At 46.5% G+C, this 26,250-nt stretch overlaps 1 protein-coding gene across 3 annotated transcripts in view; it reads left to right on the forward strand.

Annotated features, from left to right (window-relative positions):
• Positions 1–26,250, forward strand: part of col27a1b (collagen, type XXVII, alpha 1b) — a 660,800-nt gene that overhangs the window by 126,985 nt on the left and 507,565 nt on the right. For all 3 annotated transcript variants that reach the window (XM_048559048.2, XM_059638229.1, XM_048559047.2), the window contains exon 3: positions 24,151–25,481. In XM_048559048.2, the coding sequence (XP_048415005.2) occupies positions 24,151–25,481 (1,331 nt within the window). The remainder of the gene's footprint in view (positions 1–24,150; positions 25,482–26,250) is intronic.

The raw sequence follows: 26,250 nt of genomic DNA on the forward strand, positions 1-26,250 counted from the left end.
GGATAAATCCTAGTCAGGGCACTGCAGAGAACTCCCTGCTCTTGAGTGTGCCTGAGACAAGGGAAATGCTCTCAAATCTTTTCAGCGTGTCCGTATCAGGATAAACTCAAGAATGTCAAAATTCCAGGGCAGCAACATTTTATGGTGCACAGGAAGAGTGTGCTGCTTGGTTGGTGTTGCCATACATCATGGATCACCTGCTTTTGTTGAATTCATGAAAGGTGCAATTGCTAGACTCATTTCTTTTCCTGCAGGGGGCGCTTCGCCAGTGTCTGAACATTCCTACACGGGGCTTATCTCGTCAAGAGAAAGGGAACACACCCAATCGTTGTACCTTTTATGAATTAAACAAAAGTCCTGGGGAAATATCAGACCCTTGTGCTTTCTCCATGGCAACACTGTGTCAAATCAATCGACTAGCTGACCAATCAGCAGGCTTTTCTCCTGCTGTAGACATTGTTGTGATCGTTTGAAGTTTGGCATTCTTGCATCTGTCCTGATGCATTACGAAAGGCTGCGATTTTCTCATCAGCGCTCAGATCCTGCCAGCCAAGCATAGGTTTGTTTCCTCTGTGTCTCTTTGAAAGAGTGCAGTTGGACTTTATACACTCACCTGGGAAAACAGACAGGGTCTCAGTTTAATATTGACGGTTGCTCAGTTCCACACTGTCTCCTACTTGGTTGCCTCCCAGGTAACTCGTAGCCTGGAATATATTAGAAAGGTTTACTTCACCGAGGACTGACTATAGGTCTGATCCCAGTAGGTTCCTTCCGACCTACTCCAAGGTACCCCAGATGAGATGCTGTATGGGGTGGTAGTCCCTCATGGCTACAGAATGTTCTTTCTCTCGTTGCTGAGTCCAGCACATGTCACTGTCACTCGATTAGATACATCGCTTTCTGTTTGCTTTTTTTAAAATTGGTTTATACTCATTTTTATTCAATTATTGCCCTGTCCCTAATTACCCCCTGAGAAGGTAGGAGTGAGCTGCCTTCTTGAACCGCTGCAGCCCGTGTGCTGTGGGTTGACACTCAATGCCCTTAGGGAGGGAATTCCAGGATTCTGAGCCAGTGACACTGCAGCAACAGTGATATATCTCCAAGTCAGGATGATGAGTGGCTTGGAGGGGAACTTGCAGGGGGTGGTGTTACCCTGTATCTGCTGCCCCTTGTCCTTCTTGTTGGAAGTGGTCGTGGGATAGGAAGGTGCTGTCTGAGGATTTTTGGTGACTTTCTGCAGTGCATCTTGTAGATAGTACACACTGCTGCTACTGAGCGTCGGTGGTGGAGGGAGTGGGATGTTTGTGGATGTGGTGCCAATCAAGCGGCTGCTTTGTCCTGGATGGTGTTGAGCTTCTTGTGTTTTGTTGGGGCTGCACCCATCCAGGCAAGAGAATATCATGAATATAATTTTGGAGCCTCTTTTGGTGTATAATGCTTCAGAAATAACACTTTGAGGCATACAGAAGGACGTTTCACATATATTCTAGCCCATCTTCTTGTTCGCTGTTCTATGATCTGGAAGGTGGTTTGTCTCATTTGTAATTTGACACGTCCCTGAGGGAGCAAGTTCCCAGTCTGTTATTCACAATCACCTAGACCAGTTCAGATGGACCTAGTGTACTTGAATTTTCAGAAGGCTTTTGATGAAGTCTTTCACAGGAGGATAGTTAGCCAAATGGAAGCATATAGGGAAGGAGCTAATGTATTGGCATGGGTCAAGGGTTGGCTAACAGAGAAGACAGAGAGTAGGGATAAGTCGATAAAATGTGGAACTAGAGGAACGCAGCAGGTCAGTCATTGTCAGAGGGGCAGGCAAGTTGACATTTTGGGTCTGGACCCTTCATCAGGTCCTGATGAAAGATCCAGATCTAAAATGTCAATTTTACTGCTCCTCTGATGCTGTCTAACCTGCTGAGCTCCACATTTTATCGACTCTGACTTCCAGCATCTGTGGACCTTTTTCCCAAGAGGGTCGGGATGAAGTGGGTTATTCTCACATTGTCAGGCTGTGACGAATGGGGTACTGCAAGATCAATACGTGGGTCCCAGCTGTTCAGATTATATGTTGGTGAGTTGGAGATGGAGGCCAAGTGTAATATTTCCAACTTTGCAGATGGATACAAAGTGAAGTGAGAATGTGTGTTATGATGAGGATGTAGAGTGGCTTCAAGAGGTTTTGGTTAGCTTTTGTGAATGGGCAAGTGCATGGCAGATGGAGTATAATGCGGGAAGGTGGAAGGAGGAGGAGGAACAAGGGCATTTCTTAAATGGTAAGATGGTGGAAAGTTTAGAGGTACAAAGGGATCTTTCTCAGTGAGTGACTGAAGGTGAATGTAGCAGGTGGAACAAGCTGTTGGGAAGGCTCATGGAATGTCAGCGTTTACTGCAAGACAATGTGAATTCAGGAACAATGAGATCTTGCTTCGGTTGTACAGAAGCTTGGTTAGACTGCACCTGGAGCACCGTGTGCAGTTTTGGTCTCCTTATCATATAGATACGATACTGTTGCCATAGAGGGAGAGCAACATCGATTCACCCAGACTCATTCCTGATAGCACGACAGTCCTGTGAAGAGAGATCGGGCAAACTGAGCCTGTATTTGCCAGAGCTTCTCAAAACAAGAGATGATCTTGTTGTATCTTAAAGGCATAGACAGGGTAGATGCAGGTAAGGTGTTTCCCCTGACTGGGGAGTTTAGAAAATTAGAAATAAGGTGGATGCCATTTAGGAATGAGATGAGGAAAATTCTTTTTGCTCAAGAGGGTTGTGAATCTTTGGAAGTTTTTGCTCCAGGGGGATGTAGAAGCTCTGTCTTTGAGTATGCTTTGAGTTGATCTTGATAGGCTTCTAATGACCAATGGCATACAGGGTTATGTAGGATAAAGACATTGAATAGGATAAAGGCTTGATGGACGGAATGGCCTGTTCTTTTTTTTCTGTGTGTTCCCACATGGTTTAACAGGTTTTAATAATAATTATTTTCAGCCTGGTTTTGGTTAGGACACTTATTGCTCTCAAGTTGAGTTTACATTTGCTTGACTTCACTTGAGGAAACACCTGTTTTCCACTTAATTTATCTCTAAAGTTTTACAACTTCAATCCTGTATTCTAAGATGTAATCGTGCTTCTTATGGAACCCTGTTAATGAGGCTGCCATTGAGGAATGGTTTTGTCACAGCCTCGTCAGTGCCTTCATTGTTTTGGTTAAACTTAAAACTGTAGTGTTTCATCTGGAACCATAGAATCGCGCATTGCACCATTCCAACAGTTTAATCCTTCATTCTCTGTCAGCCATTGATGGGAGCTAAAGTAATGAAGCAAATTTTAAGATTGACCTAGTTTACAGCAATGTTGTTGCACCATGTCTGAGACGGAGAGAGAAGCGGGGAGGTTAGGGAACGGGGAGAGAGAGAAAGGTGGGGAGAGAGAGTGAGAAGGATTCGGAAGGGTTTAGGGACTATAAGGCTGGGGTAAGTAGTTAACATCTCAAGCAGCCAAATCAAATAATCTCTTCCTCTGGTGTTCAAAATCATGCAATTCTCTGCGGACTTTGGGTGTTCGTTTCTGCACCTGTAGCCTCTGTTGGCACAAATATCTTTTGAGTGGAGAATTTCAGGCGAATTGCAAATCCTCAGGCGCAGGGGAATAAAATGCTGGGAATTTTCTTACAAATATCTTTCTCAGGATGTGAGTGTCACGGGCAAAGCCAACATTTGTTGCTTTCTTGCCCCCTGAACTGAATGGCTTTACCGGGCAGTTCAGATTCAACCACATTGCTGTGGGTCTTGGCCAGACCGGGTAAGGATGGCAGATTTCCTTTCCTAAAGGGTCTTAGTGAACTAGATTTCTGTCTTACAACAATTGCTGGTAGTTTTATTCGACGAGATTTCCTTAAATTCTAGATCTTATTGATTGTATTTCTAAATTCCAACAACTAACGGTTGGACTTTGAACTCATATTCTTGGTGCAATAGTGTGGACTTTTGGATACTTCCACTGTCTCCCCTATAGTTACTGAAGTACTGTATAAGTCACATTGCCATAGTCCCAGAGGGCTGCTGTCGTGGGGGTTCATCACCTCAGGCAAGGGTAAAGAAGGCAGGAGCTTCATGGTGACCTTATCTGGTGCAGGAATTGAACCTGTGTTATTGGTGTAAATCTGCATTGCAAGCCAGCCATCCAGCCAACCAAGCTAACCTATTTTGTTGCACATGGTTTATAAGAAAGAGATTGAAATACTCTCCGTGGATGACTGCTGATTTCTTCGCTGATGGGTCTGCTTTAAAGGTGTGGAATTGTTGTCTGCCTTTGGTTTGTTGGTGTGACAACTGAGCTTGAAGAGGTGCACCAATCCCTTCTAGTTCTTTTCCTCCACAGTCCATAAAACATTTTAACTTTAACCAGCATGGTAACTTGGTCAGATCTGTAGGTTTTAGACTGTATCTGGTTTGCTATTAGAAACAGTTCAGCCATATTTCTTCCATCAGCAAAGAATAAATAGCTTCTTGAAGACAAAACCCAAACAAGCTTGAAAAGATCATAGGGAAGTAGGTATGGCTTATGTTCTAACACCCCAGGGTTAACATGAGGCAAACATGGGACCATGCTGCCCCAGATTCTGGGCCCTAGGACTTACAAGCACAACACCGACATTTCACAGTGAACTTCTCTGAGCTCCCTTGGTTTTTCCTGATAGCTAACATTGTTCGATCGCACAAAGCAGAAGCTGCCTGTGGGCTTCTAACCCATACCATCTGCTGTAACGCACAATTAATTATGCACCAACTTCTTTCGAGCCCCTCAAGGCTCCTTGGACTTGCCTGAGCCCCAGGTGCACGGCGCTTGGATAGTTCGGTAGCAGACCAACTGCAGGACTAGCAATCACATTTAGCTGCTGGATGGTCAGCTGTTGTAAAAAAAAAATGAGTGTGGATGTCACCGACAGGTCCAAAATTTTTTGGCCTGCTGTGTTCATCCAGCTCCACACTTTGTTATCTCAGATTCTCCAGCATCTACAGTTCCCATTATCTCTGTCCAAAATTTATTGCCTGTCACTGATTGGGAAGGTGACGATGGAATCCGCTTCTCTGTCTCTCGCACATGCAGTCTTCCAGTCTTACTGCCTGTTAGTTTTGAACTCCTCTTCAGTGACCCCCGAATTGCCCTGAGTAATCCTTGCAACAAGGACAATATTGACGCAACAGGAAAGGGGTTGATCACAGTTGGACCGAAATGGACTTATAATGGAACAGCCTCAGAAACAATGCTCTGCAGAAACAGTCATCGCTGGCTGCTCAAGCTTCCCAAATGCACCAGGCTCAAAGTGCAGAGGAGGCTGGAGATCTGAAATAAAAACAGAAATGCTGGAAGTGCTCAGCAGCTCTGGCAGCATGTGTGTAGAGAGAAACGGAGTTAACGCTTCAGATCTATGGCCTGTCAGCTGAAACATTATTAACTCTTGTTTTTCTTCAAAGATGCTTCCAGATCTGCTACGTATTTTCACATTTTCTGGTTTTAATCAAGTAATAAAAGGCTGCCAGTCTGAATACACACCGCTGTACCAATTGTGTAACACTGACTTTAGTCATAATTGGCCCCGCTATTAGTGAGTTTATGCAGAGCCAGTTTCAATCTGGTGATCATGACATCCTCATTGATTTGAAATAATCTTATAATCTCATTCCTTTCCTTTTTTCCCCCCCGAACTGTACTCAAGGTAATAGTGCTACTATTTTTGTACTGACAATCATTCATAGAATCCCTATAGCGTGGAAAGAGTCCATTCAGCCCATTGAATCTGCACTGACCCTCCAAAGATCGCCCCACCCAGACCCCCATTCCATCCCTGTAATGTGCAACTTAGCATGGCAAATCCACCTGAGCCTGCACACCTTTGGACGTAGGAGGAAACCGGAGCAAACCCACACAGACACGGGGAGAATGTGCAACCTCCACACAGACAGTCACCTGAGGGTGGAATTGAACCCAGGTCCCTGGCACTGTGAGGCAGCAGTGCTAACCACTGAGCCACCCATATGGTTGATGGATAGTGTTTTTGTTCATGGGATGTTGGTATCTCTGGCAAGGCCAGAACTTGTTGCCCATCCCAAACTGGCCCTTGAGAAGATGGGGGTGAGCTGCCATCTTGAGCTGCTGCAGTCCATGTGCACAATGCCCCAGTGACTCGCAATGCCTTTAGGGAAGAAGTTGCAGGTTTTTGACCCAGTGACAGTGATGGAACGGTGATATATTTCCACGTCAGGCTGGTAGGTGGCTTGGAGGAAAGGTTTCAGCGGGTGGTGTTCCCATGCATCTGCTGCCCTTGTCCTTCTAGATGGAAGTGGTGGTGTGTTCGGAAGGCAGTGTCTGAGGATCTTTGGAGTATTAACTACCCTCACAGGCTGTTTCTGTGAACTACTTTACAGTTCCTTCTGCAGTTTTCGAAGGTCAAAGACAAATCCAATGCACACAGTTAAATTTCAGTTTGATAGATACTCGCCCACTACTCAGAGAACTCCACTGGCATTGAACTCTTGCTGTCAGTTCCCAGGCAATTGGTGGGATTGGAGATGACACTCTATGCCGTCCCACAATGCAACCAATGATTGTAGTGGAAGCTTTAATGAATTTAATGTACTGGGCTAATGGTAATAGTACTGGGCTAATGGTAAGATTCTTGGTAGTGTAGACGAACAGAGAGATCTCAGTGTCCATGTACACAGATCCTTGAAAGTTGCCACCCAGGTTGACAGGGTTGTTAAGAAGGCATACAGTGTTTTAGCTTTTATTAATAGAGGGATCGAGTTCCGGAACCATGAGCTGTACAAAACTCTGATGCGGCCGCACTTGGAGTATTGTGTACAGTTCTGGTCACCGCATTATAAGAAGGATGTGGAAGCTTTGGAAAGGGTGCAGAGGAGATTTACTAGGATGTTGCCTGGTATGGAGGGAAGGTCTTACAAGGAAAGGCTGAGGGACTTGAGGCTGTTTTCATGAGAGAGAAGAAGGTTGAGAGGTGACTTAATTGAAACATATAAGATAATCAGAGGGTTAGGTAGGGTGGATAGGGAGAGCCTTTTTCCTAGGATGGTGACGGCGAGCACGAGGGGGCATAGCTTTAAATTGAGGGGTGAGAGATATAGGACAGATGTCAGAGGTAGTTCCTTTACTCAGAGAGTAGTAAGGGAATGGAACACTTTGCCTGCAATGGTGGTAGATTCGCCAACTTTGGGTACATTTAAGTCGTCATTGGACAAGCATATGGACGTACATGGAATAGTGTAGGTTAGATGGGCTTCAGATTGATATGACAGGTCAGCACAACATCGAGGGCAAAGGGCCTGTACTGTGCTGTAATGTTCTATGTTCTATGAATTCCCACTGCATCGTTCTCACCTTCTCCCTGAGTACTAAGGTGGAAGTAATTTGAGATGAAAAGTTCTGTGTTGTAAAGTGGATGTCTGTTGCTGTTTTTTTCCCATGTGGAAGGAAACTGCACTGTTTGTAGGGAGAACAAATCACAGATGTCTGAAATGGCAAAGAACATGATTTCCAAATACCAGTCTTTTTTGTTGCAGACCGCAGGTATCATTCAACCTGGTTCCCTGTGATAGACTGCGTGCAGCCGGTTACACTCAGCGAATGAAACATTGCATCAATTATGAACCAACAGTTCAAATCTAATTTAAGAACCTCCTCTTTATTTCGAGCTATGTTTGTAGCTGGATGATGCGAATGAGGGATTTCCTCAGCAGATATTGCACCCTTCACTGCCAAATCCTGACACCTGACAGATGTATCTGAAACAGATTCTGAATGAAGAATGTTTCTTATTATATTTTTCATTGGAGCCAGAATGTTACACAGAGCAGGGTGGAAAACAGAAGTGGTACAGCAGCATTCATTCTGAATCTAGTGCCGTGCTGGGCTGTTTGACTTAAAACAAAAGCACACACATATATATTATAAACTGTTGCATTATTATCTGGATTGCGACTAAAGAGATTGGGAAACTTACCGGGAAATTGGTCCTTGAGCAATCTCATTTGTCTAGTTTATCCTAAATGTGCTTTTGTGAAGACAATTGACTTGAAATGACCTTTTGCTTTATTGGATGAACAACGTGTGCTCGTGTTCCTTGATTATCAGCGATTGTGTTTACGTAGAGATTATTTTCTCTTGGATCTCAGCTCTGCCAATGTCCAGACTAAATGGGTTCCTGATTTCTAACTTTCCTGGAGCCCTTTATCTATGAGACGTTCAGCTGCAAGTCAGAAAATCCCCTCCGGAGAGACATGTTGCCAATTTGGAATAAGTTGGGCGGGGATTTCGGACTGGAAACATGGGTGCACTGCATTCCCACGACATCCTGATCTTGCCAGTGAAAGCAGCAATCAAAGAAACAACTGAGAGAAAAAAAAATTGCATGAGTCACTGAGGTTTCACACCTTCTTGCTTGCCCAAGTGAGAGGATTTTGAGAACAGCACTTCTCCTGACAGTTTTCTTTCGACACCTTGGAGTCGGCTGCAGCTATGTTGGCCGTGAATTTCACTAAGTTGTAAGTTGATGCATCTGATCTGCAGATTCTAGGTGGTGTGTTGTGTTGGTTCAGCGTTGCAGACTCAGTACCACTGCCATTAATTCGAACTGCAGCACTGCCAGAGAGGAGCAAATTCAGCACAGCGTTAGGGCTTACCAGGCAGGGATGGCTGCAACAGCAGAGCATCGGCTCACTCAATGTGCCTGAAATTTCGCGCCAGGCTGTTGTGGGCACTTGGGTTCTGCTGGGACAAAAACTGCCCCCAAGTCAGCTGACTCACCAAGGCTCCGAGACAGCACCTTCCAGACCCGCCACCCCCACTATTTGGAAGGACAAGGGCAGCCGATACATGGGAACACCGTCATTACAGATTTACCGGGATGCTGGAGGGCAGGTCTTATGAGGAAAGATTGAGGGTGCTCGGGCTTTTCTCTTTAGAGCAAGCAAGGATGAGAGGTGACTTGTTAGAGGTTACAAGATGATGAGAGGCAAGGATAGAGTGGATAATCAGAGACTTTTTCCCAGGGCAGAAATGACTATTACGAGGGGGCATAATTTTAAGGTGATTGGAGGGAGGTATAGGGGAGATGTCAGAGGTAGGTTCTTCACACAGAGAGTGGTGAGTGTGTGGAATGCGCTGTCCACAGTGATAGAGGAGTCAGATACTTTAGAGACTTGTAAGCGACTCTTGGATGGGCACACGGAGGATAGTAAAATTTAGGGTATGCAGGGTAGATTGATCTTAGTAGAATAATAGGTCAGCACAACATCATGGGCTGAAGGGCCTGTACTGTCCTGTACTGTTCTATGTATGAGTTCATCTCCAAGCCACTCACCATCCTTACTTGGGAATACATTGTCATTCCTTCCGTGTCGCTGGATCAGAATCCTGGAATTCCCTGGCTATCTGCATTGAGAGACAGTGCCTTTGCAAAGCGGAGGCCACATGCTATAATTTTGAAGTCGTGAGCTCTAAGGTAGCACTGTCCTTCCTCCACCAGCTCCTCACAGGTCCCCACAACCCAAACTCCAGTCAAAGGGTCACAACAATTTTAGAGACTGGGGTCACACCAGGAAACAGTTTGGAAAGCACTCTCCGAGGACCAGACAGATTGGAGCATGTCAGGAAGGCAACTCACTAGCACCTTCACAAGGGCAGCTAGGAGTGGGCACTAAATGATGGCATCGCCAACTATGTCCACCTACATAGGTGGGCAATGAATCATAGATCATAGATCATGGAATCATTGAATCCCTACAGTTTGGAAACAGGCCCTTCGGCCCAACAAGTCCACACTGATCCTCGGAGCATCCCGTCCAGACCCATCCCCTGTGACCCACCTAATCTACACGTCCCTTGACGCTATGGGACAATTTAGCTCCATCTAGCCTCTCCATCTTTGGACTGTGGGAGGAAATTCACGCAGACACAGGGAGAATGTGCAAACTCCACACAGACTGTCACCCAAAAGTGCAATCGAACCTGGGTCCCTAGCGCCGTGAGGCAGCAGTGCTACCCACTGAGCCACTGGGAATGAATATGTTCCAAAAATCCTGGTGGTCACGCTTTTCCAGTGGCTGTCAGGGTCACAACAGATCTGCTCCCTCATCTTGGGTTCTTTCTGTGAATCTCCAGGAGACGCTGTTTTCAGTCAACTGCTTACTAATGTGTCCCACATGCGATAGATGCTCCATTTATCATATATACTTTGGCGCCAGTCATAGGCAGCGGGCTCTGTGTTAGCTTTGTGTCTGTGTACAGGCTTCACCTGTACACATGCAATGGTCATGATGGCTCATGTGTGTGAATGGTCAATGCTTCCCTACACGCCACCCATCGCCATCCAGGCTGCAACCACACCGGTAACATCGCACACGCGTGTGTGCAGGAATTTCCTGGGAGCTGGTGCCTTGCGTTAGACAGAAGCCACTCGACTATCCCTGAGCCTCCTGTGCCCCAGATTGAAGGGGAATCAAGAGGGAGGCGATGGCCCAGTGGTATTATCAGTGGATGGTTAATCCAGCGACCCAGGTAGCGTTCTGGGGACCTGGGTTTGAATCCTGCCATGGCAGATGGTAGAATTTGAATTCAGTGAAAATTTGGAATTAATGACGACCCTGAGCCGATTGTCGGGAAAAATCCAGCTGTATCACCGGTATCCTATAGGGAAGGAAGCTGCAATCCTTACCTGGTCGGGCCGACTTGTGACTCCAGACCCACAGCAATGTGGTTGACTCTTAACTGCCCTCTGGGCAATAAATGCTGGCCTAGCCAGCGATGCCCTGATCTAGTGAATGAGTAATAAGAGAAATCCACTTAGAGCATGGGGAGCACTGAGTTACAAACAAGGAACAAGAGCAGGCCATCTGGCCCTTCGATCCTGCTTCCTCCATTCAATAAGATCACGGTTGATCTGATTTTTAACCTCAGCGCTGATGATCTTTCATCCTCCTTGATAATCAAGAATCTCTCTCCCTCTGACTACAAAACATTCCTCTGCATGTGCTGCCTTTCGAGAAAGAGGATTGCAAAGACACTCAGCCCTCTGAGAGAAAAACTAGTCTCCTTGTCTCTACCTTAAAGATGGCGCCGATTGAGCTATGTGGCACAAAGTGGCATTCCCCAGTCAGTCAGATCACTCAGATATGTTTTTTGGAAAGGTCCAGAGGTACCCCCATTTCAGGGCGCACCAGCCCTTGAGACTGATTGAGCTTGTGCAAACAGACTGTATCGGGGGCCTCAGGATCCCCCAGATAGTGCTTCACTGGAGGAAGGGGCAAACCCCATATCTCACCAGGACACCCCCAGGAACTTACACTGCAGCTGCATGGGGTTGGGTACCATCTGACAGCCACGTGCTGAACGAAACCAACCTCCTGACCTTTATGCAGACTCATCAAGCACTGAACCCTCATCTGTCCACTCCGAGCCCTGTCCGTGCCATTCACCTGAAATGACCCTTTTCCTCCCGCAACGAGTAAATGGTGCAAATAAATTATATTCAGGTGGGACTCAAAAATTAAACAGAACCTTAACTGCCTCGCACTGTGCCTCATTCCCACAGGTGCGTCCTCGTCCTGATGCCAACTGTTGCATTTACTTTTGCTGCTACTGCAAACTCTGTGGTTTCTCCAGAGTTGGAACGAGTTGCTCCCATCCTGTCTCACTGGCTGAGCTACTGATGGCTGACGGAGTCAGTCTGGCAGATTCTGTCCCTCCAGCCCCTCTGTGTTGCTGTCTGGGATACAGGGAAGGAAGTGAGACCCAGATTGAAAGGATGGGGCGTAGAAGGCAGGACATGGCAACACTGTAGCCAGAAACCCCACTGCTATCTTCCCTTTCTCCGCCTTTTTCACCACTCAGCCATGGTTCCCTCCTAGCGATGGGTATATGGGAGGCACTGGCATGGTGGTAATGCGACTGGGTTATTATTTTGGGCTAGTGTCCTGGTAAAGTGAGTTCAAACCCCACTGTAGCACCTCATAGACTCCCTACAGTGTGGAAACAGGCTCTTCAGCCCAACAAGTTCACACCGACCCTCAGAGCATCCCACACAGACCCGTCCCCCATAACCCACCTAATCTACACATCCCCACGGGCAATTTAGCATGGTCAGTCCACCTAGCCTGCACACCTTTGGACTGTGGTGGTAGTTTAGTAGTAATTAAATTCAAGGAATAAATCTGAAACTGAAAATAGTGACTGTGACGACTGTCGTCAATTGCCAGAAAAGTCTGTCTTAGAGCATGGGGAGCGCTGAGTTACAAGGAAGGGGAATCTGCAGTCATTCCCTGGTCTGGTCTGTGTGTAACTCCAGATGCACAACAATGTGGTTGTCTCTTCTCTGACCCTCAGTTCAAGGGCAATTAGAGCTGAACAACAAATAGTGGTCTACTCAGGAAGGAATAAAGATGATTAATGAGCTGGAAAGTACCTTGCACATTGATTTGATTTGATCTATTATTGTGACATGTGCCAAGGTATAGTGAAAAGTATTGTTTTACGTGCTAACCAGACAAATCATACCTTACAAAAGTACGTCAGGGTGATAGAACAGAATGTAGAATATAGAGTTGCAGCTACTAGAAAGGTGAAGAGAAATATCAATTCTAATGCAAGAGAAACAAACAGAAGCTCAGCAGGTCTGGCAGCGTCTATGGAGAGAAATCAGAGTTAATGTTTTGGGTGAGAGGTCTGTTAGTAAGTTTGATAACAGCAGGGAAGAAGCTGTTCTTACATCTGTTGGTGTGTGTTTTCAAACTTTTGTTCTTCTGCCTGATGAAAGTGGGTGAAAGAGAGTAGGGAGGGGTGAATCATAGAATCCCTACAGTGTGGAAACAGGCTCTTTGGCTCAACAAGTCCACACTAACACTCAGAGCATCCCATCCAGATTCATCCCCCTATAACCCACCTAATCTACACATCCCTGAACACTACGGGGCAATTTCCCATGGCCAATCCACCCTAACCTGCACATCTTTGGACTGTGGGAGGAAACCCACGTAGACACAGGGAGAATGTGAAAAATCCACACAGACAGTTGCCTGAGGGTAGAATTGAACCTGGGTCCTTGGTGCTGTGAGGCAGCAGAGCGAACCACTGAGCCAGTGTGCCACCCCATCAGTTTGATGATGTTGGCTGCTTTCCCAAGGAGCAGGAAGTGTAGACGGAGTCACTGGAAGGAAGGCTGGTTTTTATGATGAACTGGGCGGAGTTCACAACTCTGTAATTTCTTGCGGTCTTGGGCAGAGCATGAGGTGTGTCTGGATAGGACACTTTCTGTGGTTATCTATAAGAATTAGTAAGAGTCTTTACAGATATGTCACATTTTCCCCACATGGGGAGGCAATGGCCCAGTGGTATCAATTTTAGATTATTAATCCAGAGACCCAGATAATCTTCTGGGGACCTGGGTTCAAATCCTGCCATGGCAAATGGTGGAATTTGAATTCAATAAAATATCTGGAATTAAGAGTCTAATGATGACCATGAATCCATTGTTGAGTGTCACTAATGTCCTTTAGGGAAGGAAACTGCCATCCTTACCTGGTCTGGCCTATGTGTGACTCCAGACCCACAGCAATGTGGCTGATCTTTAACTGACCCCCCTGGGCAATTAGGGATGGGCAATAAATGCTGGCCTAGCCAGTGATGCCCTCATCTTGTGAGTGAATTAAAACAAAATTTCCTTAGCCTCATGAGGAAGTAGAGGTGAGACACTGTCGGGCTTACGTGATAGTTTGATCAATTCTGTCTAAAATGACATTTAGACTCTGTGAGCCGGTGTACAGTGATGTAACTGCTGGCTTTAATGGTCAGTGCAGTTGGTTACTCACTGCCTGGATGAAGAGAGCAAAGCCAAGAGGTGGAACTTCGGGACACACACTGAGATAGCCTGCTCCAAGTGAGCCCATTGTGGGAGCAGAGCTTGCAAGTTCCTTGCTGATACACTTGGCATTATCCCCAGGGACCGATGACCCACAGGGATTTGGCCTCTGCCAGGGACTATCCAGTCCTGTTCCCATCTTCGTATTCTATTCATACTCACTTGTGAAAGACAGAAAGTGGAAACCAACTGGCACCGGTGGCTCAGTGGTTAGCACAGCTGCCTCACAGCGCCAGGGCCCTGGGTTCGATTCCCAGGTTCTTGGGCAACTGCCTGTGTGGAGTTTGTGCTGTCCCCCTGTGTCTGCGTGGGTTTCCTGCAGTTTCCTCCCACAGTCCAAAGATGTGCAGGTTAGGGTGGATTGGCCGTGCTAAGTTGCCCGTAATGTCCAGGGATGTGCAGGCTAGGTTGGTTAGCCATGGTTAATGCAGGGCGACAGGGATGGGGTAGGGGTTGAGGGTTCTCGGACCTGGTGACATGCTCTTCAGAGGGTTAGTGTGGACTCGATGGGCTGAATGGCCTGTTTCCATGCTATAGGGACTCTCTGGAGAGCAATCTGTTGCTCCAGTCCAAGCTGGCGTGTTGTTTGCATTGGGTTCCTGTTTTCTATACCCTCAGCCTGTGTGAGCTCCTCTGAGCAGTCTTCCTCTTGTTCCTGTGAGCCTCTGAATGAGCCTGTGGGAGATTACTCTCACCAACCTTTACAAATGCACCACAGAAAGCATTCTATCTGGATGCATCATAGCTTGGCATGGCAGCTGCTCTGCTCAGGACTGTAAGAAATTACAGAGGGTTATAAACACAGCCCAGTCCATTAATCAAGCCAACCTTCCATCCATTGACTCCATCTGTACTTGCGCAGAAGATACAGAAACTTTAACACATGCACACACAGGTTCGAGAACAGCTTCTTCCCCACTCCTATTGGACTTCTGAATGGATCTCTCAAATTTAAAATCAAATGTTGATATTGCCTCTTGTGTACTTTCGCTGCATCTGTAACTTTGTATATCTCATTCTCTTCTTCTTATGGTATGATCTGCCTGTGCTGCATCCAAAACAAAACTTTTCACTGTAACTCGGTGCATGTGACAATGATAAATCAAATCAAATTCGAGTAAAGACATGAATTGGGAATGTAGGATGCTGAGAAGGTGCTATGTGGACATCATTTAGGTGATCGCATTTCACAGGCTGTTGGCATCAGTCAACACGAGTGAGTGTTGTATGCCAGGTAGCTTACGTTTTATTCTTTCGTGGGATGTGGGCATCGCTGGAAAAGCCAACGTTTGTCACCAATTCATTTGGACTGAGATAACACAACATGGAGCTGGATGAACACAGCAGGCCAGGCAGCATCGGAGGAGCAGGAAAGCTGATGTTTTGGGTCAGGACCCTTCTTCAGAAATGGAGGAGGAGAAGGGGGCTCTGAAATAAATAGAGAAGGTTGGTGGTGATAGCAGGTAGGTAGTGCTGTGCTAGGTCATTGCAGAGGGCAGCTAAGAGTCACAGGTCAATGACGTTATTATATAGGGTCTCATGTAGACCAGACCAGGCAGGGATGGCAGATTCCCTTCATTAAACGACATTCATGAACCTGATGGTAGCCATAAAACTTCTAGAAATGGGAATCAAATATGCACCTTGCCAGTATTTTCTCATGATCACCTAGCTTTTCAATTCCAGATTTATTAACTGAACTTTGATTCCACCAGCTGCCCTGGTGAGATTTGAACCCATGTTCACCAGATTATTGACCTGGACCTCTGGATTACAACACCAATGATATTGCCATGACATGCTTCATCTTTGTGACATGTAAATCTTCCCATCAGTTAGCCACGCGTCTCCTCTCTCTCTCTCTCTCTCTCTCTCTCTCTCTGTCTCTCTCTCTCTCTCTGTCTGTCCAATGGTGAGGCATATTAAGGTTTAAAAACCAAAAGAAACCAGAAATTGCAAGAGAAGCTCGGCAGGTCTGATAGCATTTATGGAGGGAAAGCAGTTTTGAGTCCAGTGTGATGCTTTTTCGGAATGGAAGCTTCTCTGGCTATTTGTGTTTTTATCTGTTTTGGATCTCCAGTGTCCACAGCTCTTTGATTTATTTTATATTAAAGCTCTTTGTTTTATTTTATATTCAAGCTTAACTGCTCTCCAGGTTTGAGCTAACGCCCAGGATCATGGAAGGATGCCAGGCAGGCTGCCATGTCTGTGCCAGCACTGTTCCCTGTCAGTCCCACTCCATCACCATTTCCCCTGCAAATCATTCATCTTCACATTAGGATCCAATTCCCTTTTGAGAGCTGAGATTAAATCTGTCTCCATTGGATTCCTCAGGCTGAGTCTTCTAGTTCCTATCCACTCGCTGGGCTAAAAGGTGCCATCTCTTCTTCTTTTTTGCCCATCACCATAAGTCCGTGCCCTCTGTGCCTGAACTTTTCCGACAACAGGGGCAGTTCACCTCCCTGTCTAATCCCATCACGAGTTTGAACATCTTTGTGAGATCTCCTCTCAGTCTTCTCATGTCTGTGGAGGACAGTTAAAACTCTCTCCAGTAGAATCATAAATCCCTACAGTGTGGAAACAGAGCCTTCGGCCCAACAAGTCCAAACTAACCCTCAGAGCATCCCACTCAGACCCATCCCCCATAACCCACATAATCTTCACCTACTTGAACACTATGGGAAATTTAGTATGGCTAATCCACCTAACCTGCACATCTCTGGACTGTGGGAGGAATCCCACGCAGATACGGGGAGAACGTGCAAACTCCACACAGACAGTCGCCTGAGGATGGAATCGAACCCGGGTCCCTGGTGCTATGAGGCAGCAGCGCTAACCTCTGAGCCACTGTGCTGTCCTGTATCTCACTATCTCAGATACTCTCCAGTATCTCATCACACTGCGAGCTGCTTGCCAACGATGACAATGAAAAAAATTAATACTTACTCATTCTGAAGCAAATGAGATAAATTATGTTATTTTCTGGGGGAACTTGGTCAGTAAATTGAATTCTGCAATGTGGTGATTGACAGAGACTTGGAAGGAACTAGGGGTGTTTGGAACAGTGGATTCTAAAACTCTCCATCACTGGTGTATTGTGTGAACAAGTGCTAAGTCTGTTGTTGAATAATTACTGTGATTAGTCAATAATTCCATGGCAATATTGGCCAGGCCAATTGGTTGGGGCTCAGTCTGTCTTTCTTTAGTTGTTCCTTGGCTCTGATGTTGAAATCCCAAGTTCAACAATGTGACCTCATCACAGAAGTCATATCATGATCACGATCAGTAACAATTTCACTGGTTTCAGGAAAACTAAAAAGACTCACTTCCATCATTCATTGTTGCTTGCCTCATTGGAACATTTTGAAAATATGAGCTTAGAGTTCAATATGGTCTGGACTTGTGCAAAGTCAACAGCCTGCATTATAATAAAATGTGAGGCTGGATGAACACAGCAGGCCAAGCAGCATCTCAGGAGCACAAAAGCTGACGTTTCAGGCCTGGACCCTTCATCAGAGAGGGGGATGGGGTGAGGGTTCTGGAATAAATAGGGAGAGAGGGGGAGGCGGACCGAAGATGGAGAGAAAAGAAGATAGGGGGAGAGGGTATAGGTGGGGAGGCAGGGAGGGGTTAGGTCAGTCCAGGGAAGACGGACAGGTCAAGGAGGTGGGATGAGGTTAGTAGGTAGATGGGGGTGCGGCTTGGGGTGGGAGGAAGGGATGGGTGAGAGGAAGAACAGGTTAGGGAGGCGGAGACAGGTTGGACTGGTTTTGGGATGCAGTGGGTGGAGGGGAAGAGCTGGGCTGGTTGTATGGTGCAGTGGGGGGAGGGGACGAACTGGGCTGGTTTAGGGATGCGGTGGGGGAAGGGGAGATTTTGAAACTGGTGAAGTCCACATTGATACCATTAGGCTGCAGGGTTCCCAGGCGGAATATGAGTTGCTGTTCCTGCAACCTTCGGGTGGCATCATTGTGGCACTGCAGGAGGCCCATGATGGACATGTCATCTAAAGAATGGGAGGGGGAGTGGAAATGGTTTGCGACTGGGAGGTGCAGTTGTTTGTTGCGAACTGAGCAGAGGTGTTCTGCAAAGCGGTCCCCAAGCCTCCGCTTGGTTTCCCCAATGTAGAGGAACCCACACCGGGTGCAGTGGATGCAGTATACCACATTGGCCTGCATTATATTTGTGTTTGCATTATTAAGAAGAGACACAGTACTGAAGTCACGCTGCATCTCTGTGCCAGCGTGGGTCCAGCCAATCATCACCCTGTTGTCATGCGGTATAAATTGTTGTTCCCTTTGAAGCTGGGTTTCTTGCATCCTGGCCCTGATGAGCTCAAGGAAAAAACTTCCATTTTGTGTAAAAACTGAAAGAACTGCGGATGCTGTAAATCTGGAATAAAAACAGAACTTGCTGGTAAAGCTCAGCAGGTCTGGCAAGCGTCTGTGAAGTGAAAAACAGAGTGAACGTTTCAGGCCCAGTTCTGAGGAAGGGCCACTGGACCTGAAACATTAATTCTGATTTTTCCTTCACAGATGCTGCCAGACCTGCTGAGCTTTTCCAGCAACTTCTGTTTTTGTTTTTCTTACATTTTGTGTGCCGTTTTAGGAAGCATTAATTATTGTCCTGCGGTTTTAGTGAATTCAGTAACGCAGATGTTAAAGGGAGAATTGCAGCCATTCCTCGGCTTTGTCAGGAAGTCGTGTTCAATCTGTTCCGAGTGCTTGGATTCCATTGTCAATTTTAATCATTCCAGCCATTTTTTTCTTTGATGGTGCAGTTCCCTGTGTGTGGCAAGCACCTGTCGGATCACATTGCCATATGTTTTTAGTTGAAGTAGCAGCGTTTGCAATGATGCAGAATCAGGGCATATCGTCCATCACTGTCTATCAGTGATAACTGCTGCACGATGGAGGAACTGGAAACGCAGCATGGAGGTTTGACGGTGGTGCCACAGTGGGTCAGTAATCTAGGAGGGCATGGGTTCTACTCATGCCAGGGTATCTGGTGGAAATTTAAATTCAGTCATAAATCTCTACAAGTAATCTCAGCGATGACTGATACAAAAAACCCACTGGTTTCCCAATCTGAAAGTCAGATGACATCAGGCTGTAGTCCATTGGGTTTATTTAAAAATCCTGGAGTGCCGCTGGAGGGGTAGTGCACTGAAAGCTTGTGTTTTCAAATCAACCTGTTAGTCTATAACCTGGTTAAAGTTTGTAGCTGGGGTGGCGCCTGCAGTGAGGTGTCGGTGTTCTGTCCCACTTGTTGTATTATATGTCTCTGTTTGATGAGGTGTTCAGTACCACCTCCACTTCAGTGGTTTGCTCACTGTGTCTAATTCAATCGGTTTGTCGATGGGAGTTCCAACTGGAATACCAGTCCTCTACAGAAGCGGAAGTGAAACCAAACCACCCCAACAAACCGAGGCATGTCAGTAACAAGCGGCACAGGACACCGACACTTCCCGCACCGACAATGTTACCTAGCAGGGTGATGAAACATTTGCAACCAAACCCACCGGCTCAGCGAGCGTGTCTCCAGCTTCACCATAACCTGGTGTCGCGCGACTTCTTGATTTTGACTCACCCCAGTCCAATACTGGCACCCCCACTTCATGCTTTACCAGTGGCCTTTGGCAGAAGACGTCGGTCGTCCTTGCCTGGTTTGGCCTCCATGTGACTCCAGACCCTGTAGCAACGCGGTTGACTTTTAAGCTGGCCTCTCAGGATCGCTGTGAGGTTCTGGCTTTGCATCAGTCTAAAAAGCGAATTAGTAAAATGATCAGGTTCTTGGCAGACACTGTACTGCGGGAAAGTCAATTTCCAAGACCTAGCCATCCTGCTAAAAGGCAGAAATGTGGAGAGTGGGAGAATGAACTGGGGCCTAACAGAGGGAAATAAGGAGGGAAAGCAGATTGTGAAAAAGAATCAAACCATTTAACCCTTCTAGTAATTACCAGCCTCAGTTAACCCAACTCTTTCTCTCTCGATTCTGAATTAGAAAGCGAATTTGTTTTTAAATTTGTAAATTGCATTTAAATTCATGCAATGAAGTTCCTCATGCTCTGGAATGATTTGTGCTGTTATTTTCCGACATGCTCTTGCACTATTTCTGTGTAAAACATAGATTCTGTTATGATTACAGAAGGATGTGGTCTGTAGGGAGAGTGCAATTGTAATTAAAATGTTTTGTTGGGAACACCAAGACAAACTGAATGCTGCGAGCCAGCCGACCCTAATTCTGCCCATATGTAGCAATACCCACATGACTGAATCTGCCATTTGTTGATCTCTCGAGACACAAGTTTAGCGGTTCAGCTACATGTAGTCTCTCATGCGTCAAATAGAAGGCTTGCTCAATTTTGTCTCTGTACATTTTTGAACTGTCTTAGCTGCATTTGGCGCTTAGAGATCTAAAATGTGCAGTGTATAGGGGGACTTGGTAGGGGAGAGACAAATGCATCTGTGGGTCAGTTCTGCTGTACAGTTTGTGCAACATCTCCATCAAAGTGAATCATTGCAGTTTAATTGGGATCTGTTAGACTGTCTGTGACCTTTTCAATCTACATTTTTAATCTTTTCACTGCTAGCAGGGAGCTAGCTGCCTGTCCAGCTTGTGTTAGGATTTAACTGTCCGGTGAGCAGAGTTTGTTACAAGTACCAGAGTACATGTGCCTATTGTGTTTTGTTTCGCCTGCCCAGACAGCAACGAATGGCTTAATTGGGGTTTGCGATTCTGTAAACAGAAACTGCTCTGGCACTCGCTGAACCATCACCCTGGAGGTCTGTATCCTTATGGAGACTTCGAACAGGTTACTTAGCTGTGCGGTTCCCATCGAAGTTGGAGTTTGTCCCACCACCCTGTACCTTTTCTGTTTTCCTAGCCGCGCTCGCGCCACCCTCCCTAACTTCACCCCTGCAACCACCTCCAGCCTCGGTAACTCTCCGAGAGATCACATTCCCATTTTTGCTGCCGGTTGGGTCACAGGCATTGTTTTCACGTCGCTCCGTGACCTGGTTTCCATTCTACCCTCTCCCAGCCCAGCACCAAAATCTTCTCCAACCCTGAGATCTCAGCACTGGCCGCTGATCATCCCCAGTATCCCCACAGTTTCGGAACACAACTCATTACAGTGGGTCATCTACATTTATGGGGTCAAAGAAGGCCAGACCAGGTAAGGATGGCAGTTTCCTTCCCTGAAGGACATTAGTGAACCAAATGGGTTTTCTCCCAACAATCGACAATGGATTCACAGTCATCATTAGACTCTTCATTCTAGATATTTATTGAATTCAAATGCTACCATCTGCCTTGGCGGGATTCGAACTCGGGTCCCCAGAACAGTATCTGGGTCTCTGGATTCACAGTCCAGCGATAATACCCCTAGGCCATTGCCTCCCCATTTTCCTGTTTCTTGATGCCCAAATTAATCTAACTTTCCAAGAAGACCAGAGTAAGACTTTATTTAATATTTGAACCTGTTTCTCTGTGACACTGTGGGGCTAATATTGTATCTACTCATTAATTCAATCTTGGCATGTCGGTGCCACTGGCAGGGCCAGTGCTTATTATATAAGCCTCAGTGAGAAGGTGATGGCCACCCACCTCCTTGAACCACCGCAGTCCATAAGCTACAGGCTCTCCCAGAGCGCTGTGAGGGAGGGAGTTCCAGGATTTTGACCCAGTGATATATTTCCCAGTCAAGATGGCGACTGACTTGGAGGGGAACTGGCAGGGGCTATTGTTCCCAAATACCTGCTGCTTTTGTCCTTTCAGGTGGTAGAGATCATAGTTTTGGGAGGTGCTTTAGAAGGAGCTGTGACAATTTTCTGTTCATTTGTCTTAGACTCAGCTCAAGGGTCTGATCAATTTTAATGTCATGCAATTTACTGTGATCGTTTGAAATCTGGAATCTTGCATTTGTCCTGATGAGTTCAAGATGGAGTAGTTCAGCAACTCTGCTGTCTTTTTCAACAATATTTCAGTTTAGTTTATACAGTGTTTTAGCTCCATTATTCTGAGACAAGTTGATCTAATTGACAATCGAAAATAGCAATAGTGAATTTATTAATCTGGTTTAAATTGATCCTGGAACCTTGATTTAATTAGGCACTGATTCAGTGCCGAAGATTCTGATGGTTTTTTTTTGTTGTGGAGCACTTTGGATTGAAACTAAATTGGAATGGATCCAGTGTTTTAATGTGCAGTACAGCCGAGGTTTTATTCTCCTCCTGTAGTTTGTTCTCTTGGCTCTGTTACACGACTTACCTTGAGAAATGGCCTGTTTCCAGCCGTGTTTGAAACTGGTGAGATTGTACAGGATCAGCTGTCTCGATCACTCCAGCAGACACAAACGCAGAAGGTTTTCTGAAAATCATGAATTCTCCAGTTGCTCCTAAACCCTGGCCAAGGTAAATAGGGAAGAAGTAAGACAAGAGGAGAATTTTGACAGATGCTTTTTGGAAAATAAGGTAGCGAGAGGTTATACTTTTCCTTGGCTTAACGAGGCTTGATCAATTGTCTTGAGTTATAAACAGATACAGTCTTCATATAATAGGAACTCACCTTGGCTTCTTCAGATAGTTGTGCAGATGATCTAGGAAAACCTCTATAAGCACAAGATAGAGAGTAAGAGTGTTAGAAGAAGAGAGATGAGGGGCAACCTCTCCATGAGGTGCCATTTGGATCTGAGCCAGTCAGTGAAACAGATAAGCAAGATCTTTCTTTGAGTTCAGTCTTGCATCTCCTTCCACTCGTAGCACACAAGCCCCTACACATATTCTCTTCTTATATTTGAAAGTGCTACCACACACAATTGAATGGTCTTTCCACTATCAATCCCTGCAGATTTTCTTTAAGCTGCTAAACACAACCAGTACCATAATGTTACTTAATAATTATGGGATGAATCAGTTTTCAGCAACAAGGAGGGCTCTGAGGTTTAGGTTTGAGAGCAGGAGCTCTCAACATTTATCTAAACTCAAGAGATCCATTAAGTAAACAGAAAGAGACATGACTTGCATTTGTCTTAACATCTTTCACAATGTCTCAAAAAGCAAATTCTGGCAGTGAATACGCGACTCTGGAAGAGCAATTTAACCAAAACAAATTAGAAATGTTACTTGAGGAAATTGTTATTTAAACCAATTTGCGTTGTCAACTGTTATTGGCCCTTTACTTGGGTCTGGTGCTTAATATAGCAATGTTCTGGCTACTTCAGAAACCGTCCAATCTGATAAAGCGAGCGAAAGAATTGTTTGTGAGAGAGTTGAGCTGCAGAGGAGCATGACTTTGTCTGGACTTCACAAGTCTGTAGGGTAATGACCTGTCCAATTGAAATGGTCCCAGAGAGGAAATCTGCAGATTTACTTGCATGTTGCTGGGACTGGAGGCTTTGTGCTACAGCAAGAGGCTGAATAGTTCACGGTTTCTTTCCCTGGAGTGTCAGAGGCTGAGGGGTGACCTTATAGAGGTTTATAAAATCATGAGGGGCATGGATAGTGTAATTAGACAAGGTGTTTTCCCCAGGGTAGGGGAGTGCAAAGCTAGACTGCGCAGGCTAAAGGTGAGGGGCGGGGGGAAGGTTTCAAAGAGACCCGAGGGGCAAACTTTTCACGCAGAGGGTGGTGCATGTGTGGAATGAGCTGCCAGAGGAAGTGGTGGAGGCTGGTACAGTTACAACATTTAAAAGGCATCTGGATGGGTGCATATATAGGAAGGGATATGGGCCAAATGTTGGCAAATGGGACGAACCAATTTAGGATGTGTCAGTGGTGCCACGGCTCAGTGGTTAACACTGCTGCCTCTCAGGGCCAGGGATCCGGGTTTGATTCCACCTTCTGGCCACTGTCTGTGTGGAGTTTGCACATTCTCCCCTTGTCTGCATGGGTATCCGCCCACAGTCCAAAGATGTGCGGGTTAGGGTGGGTTGGCCATGCTAAGTTGCCCCATGGTGCCCAGGGATGTGCAGGCTAGCTGGGTTAGCCACGGGAAATGCAGGGTTACAGGGATAGGGTAGTCTGGGACTGGGTGGCATGCATAATCAAAAGGTAAGGACAGACTTGAAGGGCCGAACTGCCTGCTTCCACAGCGTATGGATTCTACGATATCAGGTCAGCACTGTGCCGTATGACCCCATAATTCTACGCAAGCCTAGATAAAACCTTTCCATGGACTCAATGCTTAAGATTTCTTTCTTTCTTCGTTCTGTCTTTCAGATGTGGACATTCTCCAAAGGCTGGGCCTTATCGGGAAAAAATCACAAACACTGGCGTCGCCATCTTCCACGACATCCCGCTCCGTTCCTCAGGGGGTCATTCCTTTTAAACTGGGCGTCATCCTCACGCAGAGAGCTCGCATCAAGGCACCTGTAGCGGCTGTGATCCCCACCTCGTACGGCACCAACCTCACCCTGGTCTTGAGCCTGTGCTCCCATCGCGTCAACAATGCTTTTTTATTTACCATCAGGAACAAGAGAAAGAAGCTGCAGCTCGGCGTGCAGTTCATACCGGGCAAAATCATTGTGTACCTGGGGCACAAGCAGTCTGTCTATTTCGATTACGATGTCCACGACGGCCAGTGGCATGACATGGCCATCAGCATCAGGAGTCGAAAGGTTACTCTATATACTTCTTGTGGGAAGAATCGCACTCATGCAAATTTGCATTTCAAGAAAGAGGATTCCTTAGACCCAGAAGGCTCCTTCCTCCTGGGGAAGCTGGACCAACACTCGGTGCAGTTTGAAGGCGCTGTCTGTCAATTTGATATTTATCCATCTGCTAAGGCAGCTCATAATTATTGCAAATACATCAAGAAACAGTGCAGGCAGGCTGATGTCTACAGGCCGAACCTCCTCCCCCTCCTCCCCGTTTTACCACGCTTTCCCAATTCCTCCACCGCATCTCCTCCTCAGCTGATGCTGTGGAAGAGGAGCAGACCTGATGGCAGCTACGGTGAGAGCGTGGCTTTGACGCTCCCGGCTCCAACGTCGCCGAACCTCCACCCCTGGATCGTCGGCCGGCCAGCTTTTGGCACCGCAGCCCCTCCCACCGCGTTCCCGGCCCGGGGGGCGACCGCCTCTCACCTGAAACCGGCGACCCCTACCGCCCTCCCCAGCGCCGAGTCGGCCCGGCTGGCCCCTCACACCACCAGCCTTGCCGCGGTGCCCACTCCGGTCAGATCCGCGGGGAGGAACGGCACGGTGTCGGACAGCCGGCAAGGGCCGGTCAGCGAAGCCACACAGCAAGACTCCAAAAGGAGGGAAACGCCGAATGGAAACGCCACAGCCCGTCTCACAGAGACCGTGCCAGCTGTAAAGAAGACCACACACCAACCCGGCAAGACCCAGAGGCCCACGTTGAAGGAAGGATTGGGCAAGGAAACTGAGCCGAAACCAGCAACGACGCCATCATACCCCAGAGTTACCTATAATGTGGCGGTTGTTACACCTGCTGCCACAGATGGATACCAGACCTTTGGAATGGAAAGCTTTACTGTTGACCCAATGCTTCAAGGACTCCCAGGTATAAAAGGGGACCCAGGACCAATGGTAAGTGCCACTTATCTCTGTTGCACTCATAGACTGTCAAGTGAGGGCCTGACACCTTAGCAGCCGCATGGGTTACAGAGTGTATCTGTTCACATTTGCTTCTGAAATGATCTTAAAACACTAACACTCAAACGAAGCAAAACACTGGAGTTACTGGAAAGTATGAAGCAAACACCAAGAGTTCTGGAGAAACTCAGCAGCGTTTGTGAACAGGGTTAATGTTTCGAATCCAGTGTGACACTTCTTCAGATTTCTGAGGAGGGGTGTGTGTGTGTGTGTGTGTGTGTGTGTGTGCATGTGTGTGCATGTGTGTGTGTTTGTGTGTGACTGCGTGTCTGTGTGTGCATGTGTGTGTGTGTTTGCTTGATTGTGTGTGTGTGTGTGTGTGTGTTTGTGTGTGACTGCGTGTCTGTGTGTGTGTGTGTGTGTGTGTGTGTGTGTGTGTGTGTGTGTGTGTGTGTGTATAAATGAAACAAAGAAAAATTGATAATATAGATGTCATATTCTGAAGCTGTGGAATACAGTATTGACTACTGGAGGCTGTAAGGTGCCTAAATAAATAACATTGTATTTCTTGAGCTCACTTTCCAATCACTTTCATTTCTGAAGAACAATGTCATCAAACTCAAAATGTTAACTCTATTCCCCTCTCCACAGATGCTGCCAGACCTGCTTAATTCCCCCAGTGTTTATATTTGTTTTTTAATAAGGGACTGAGTTTATCTATTTCCTGTTGGGACCCTTTCTGCATTCATTGACTTCTTTTATA

Source organism: Stegostoma tigrinum, chromosome 29, assembly GCF_030684315.1.
Source record: "Stegostoma tigrinum isolate sSteTig4 chromosome 29, sSteTig4.hap1, whole genome shotgun sequence".
Lineage (NCBI taxonomy): Eukaryota > Metazoa > Chordata > Chondrichthyes > Orectolobiformes > Stegostomatidae > Stegostoma > Stegostoma tigrinum.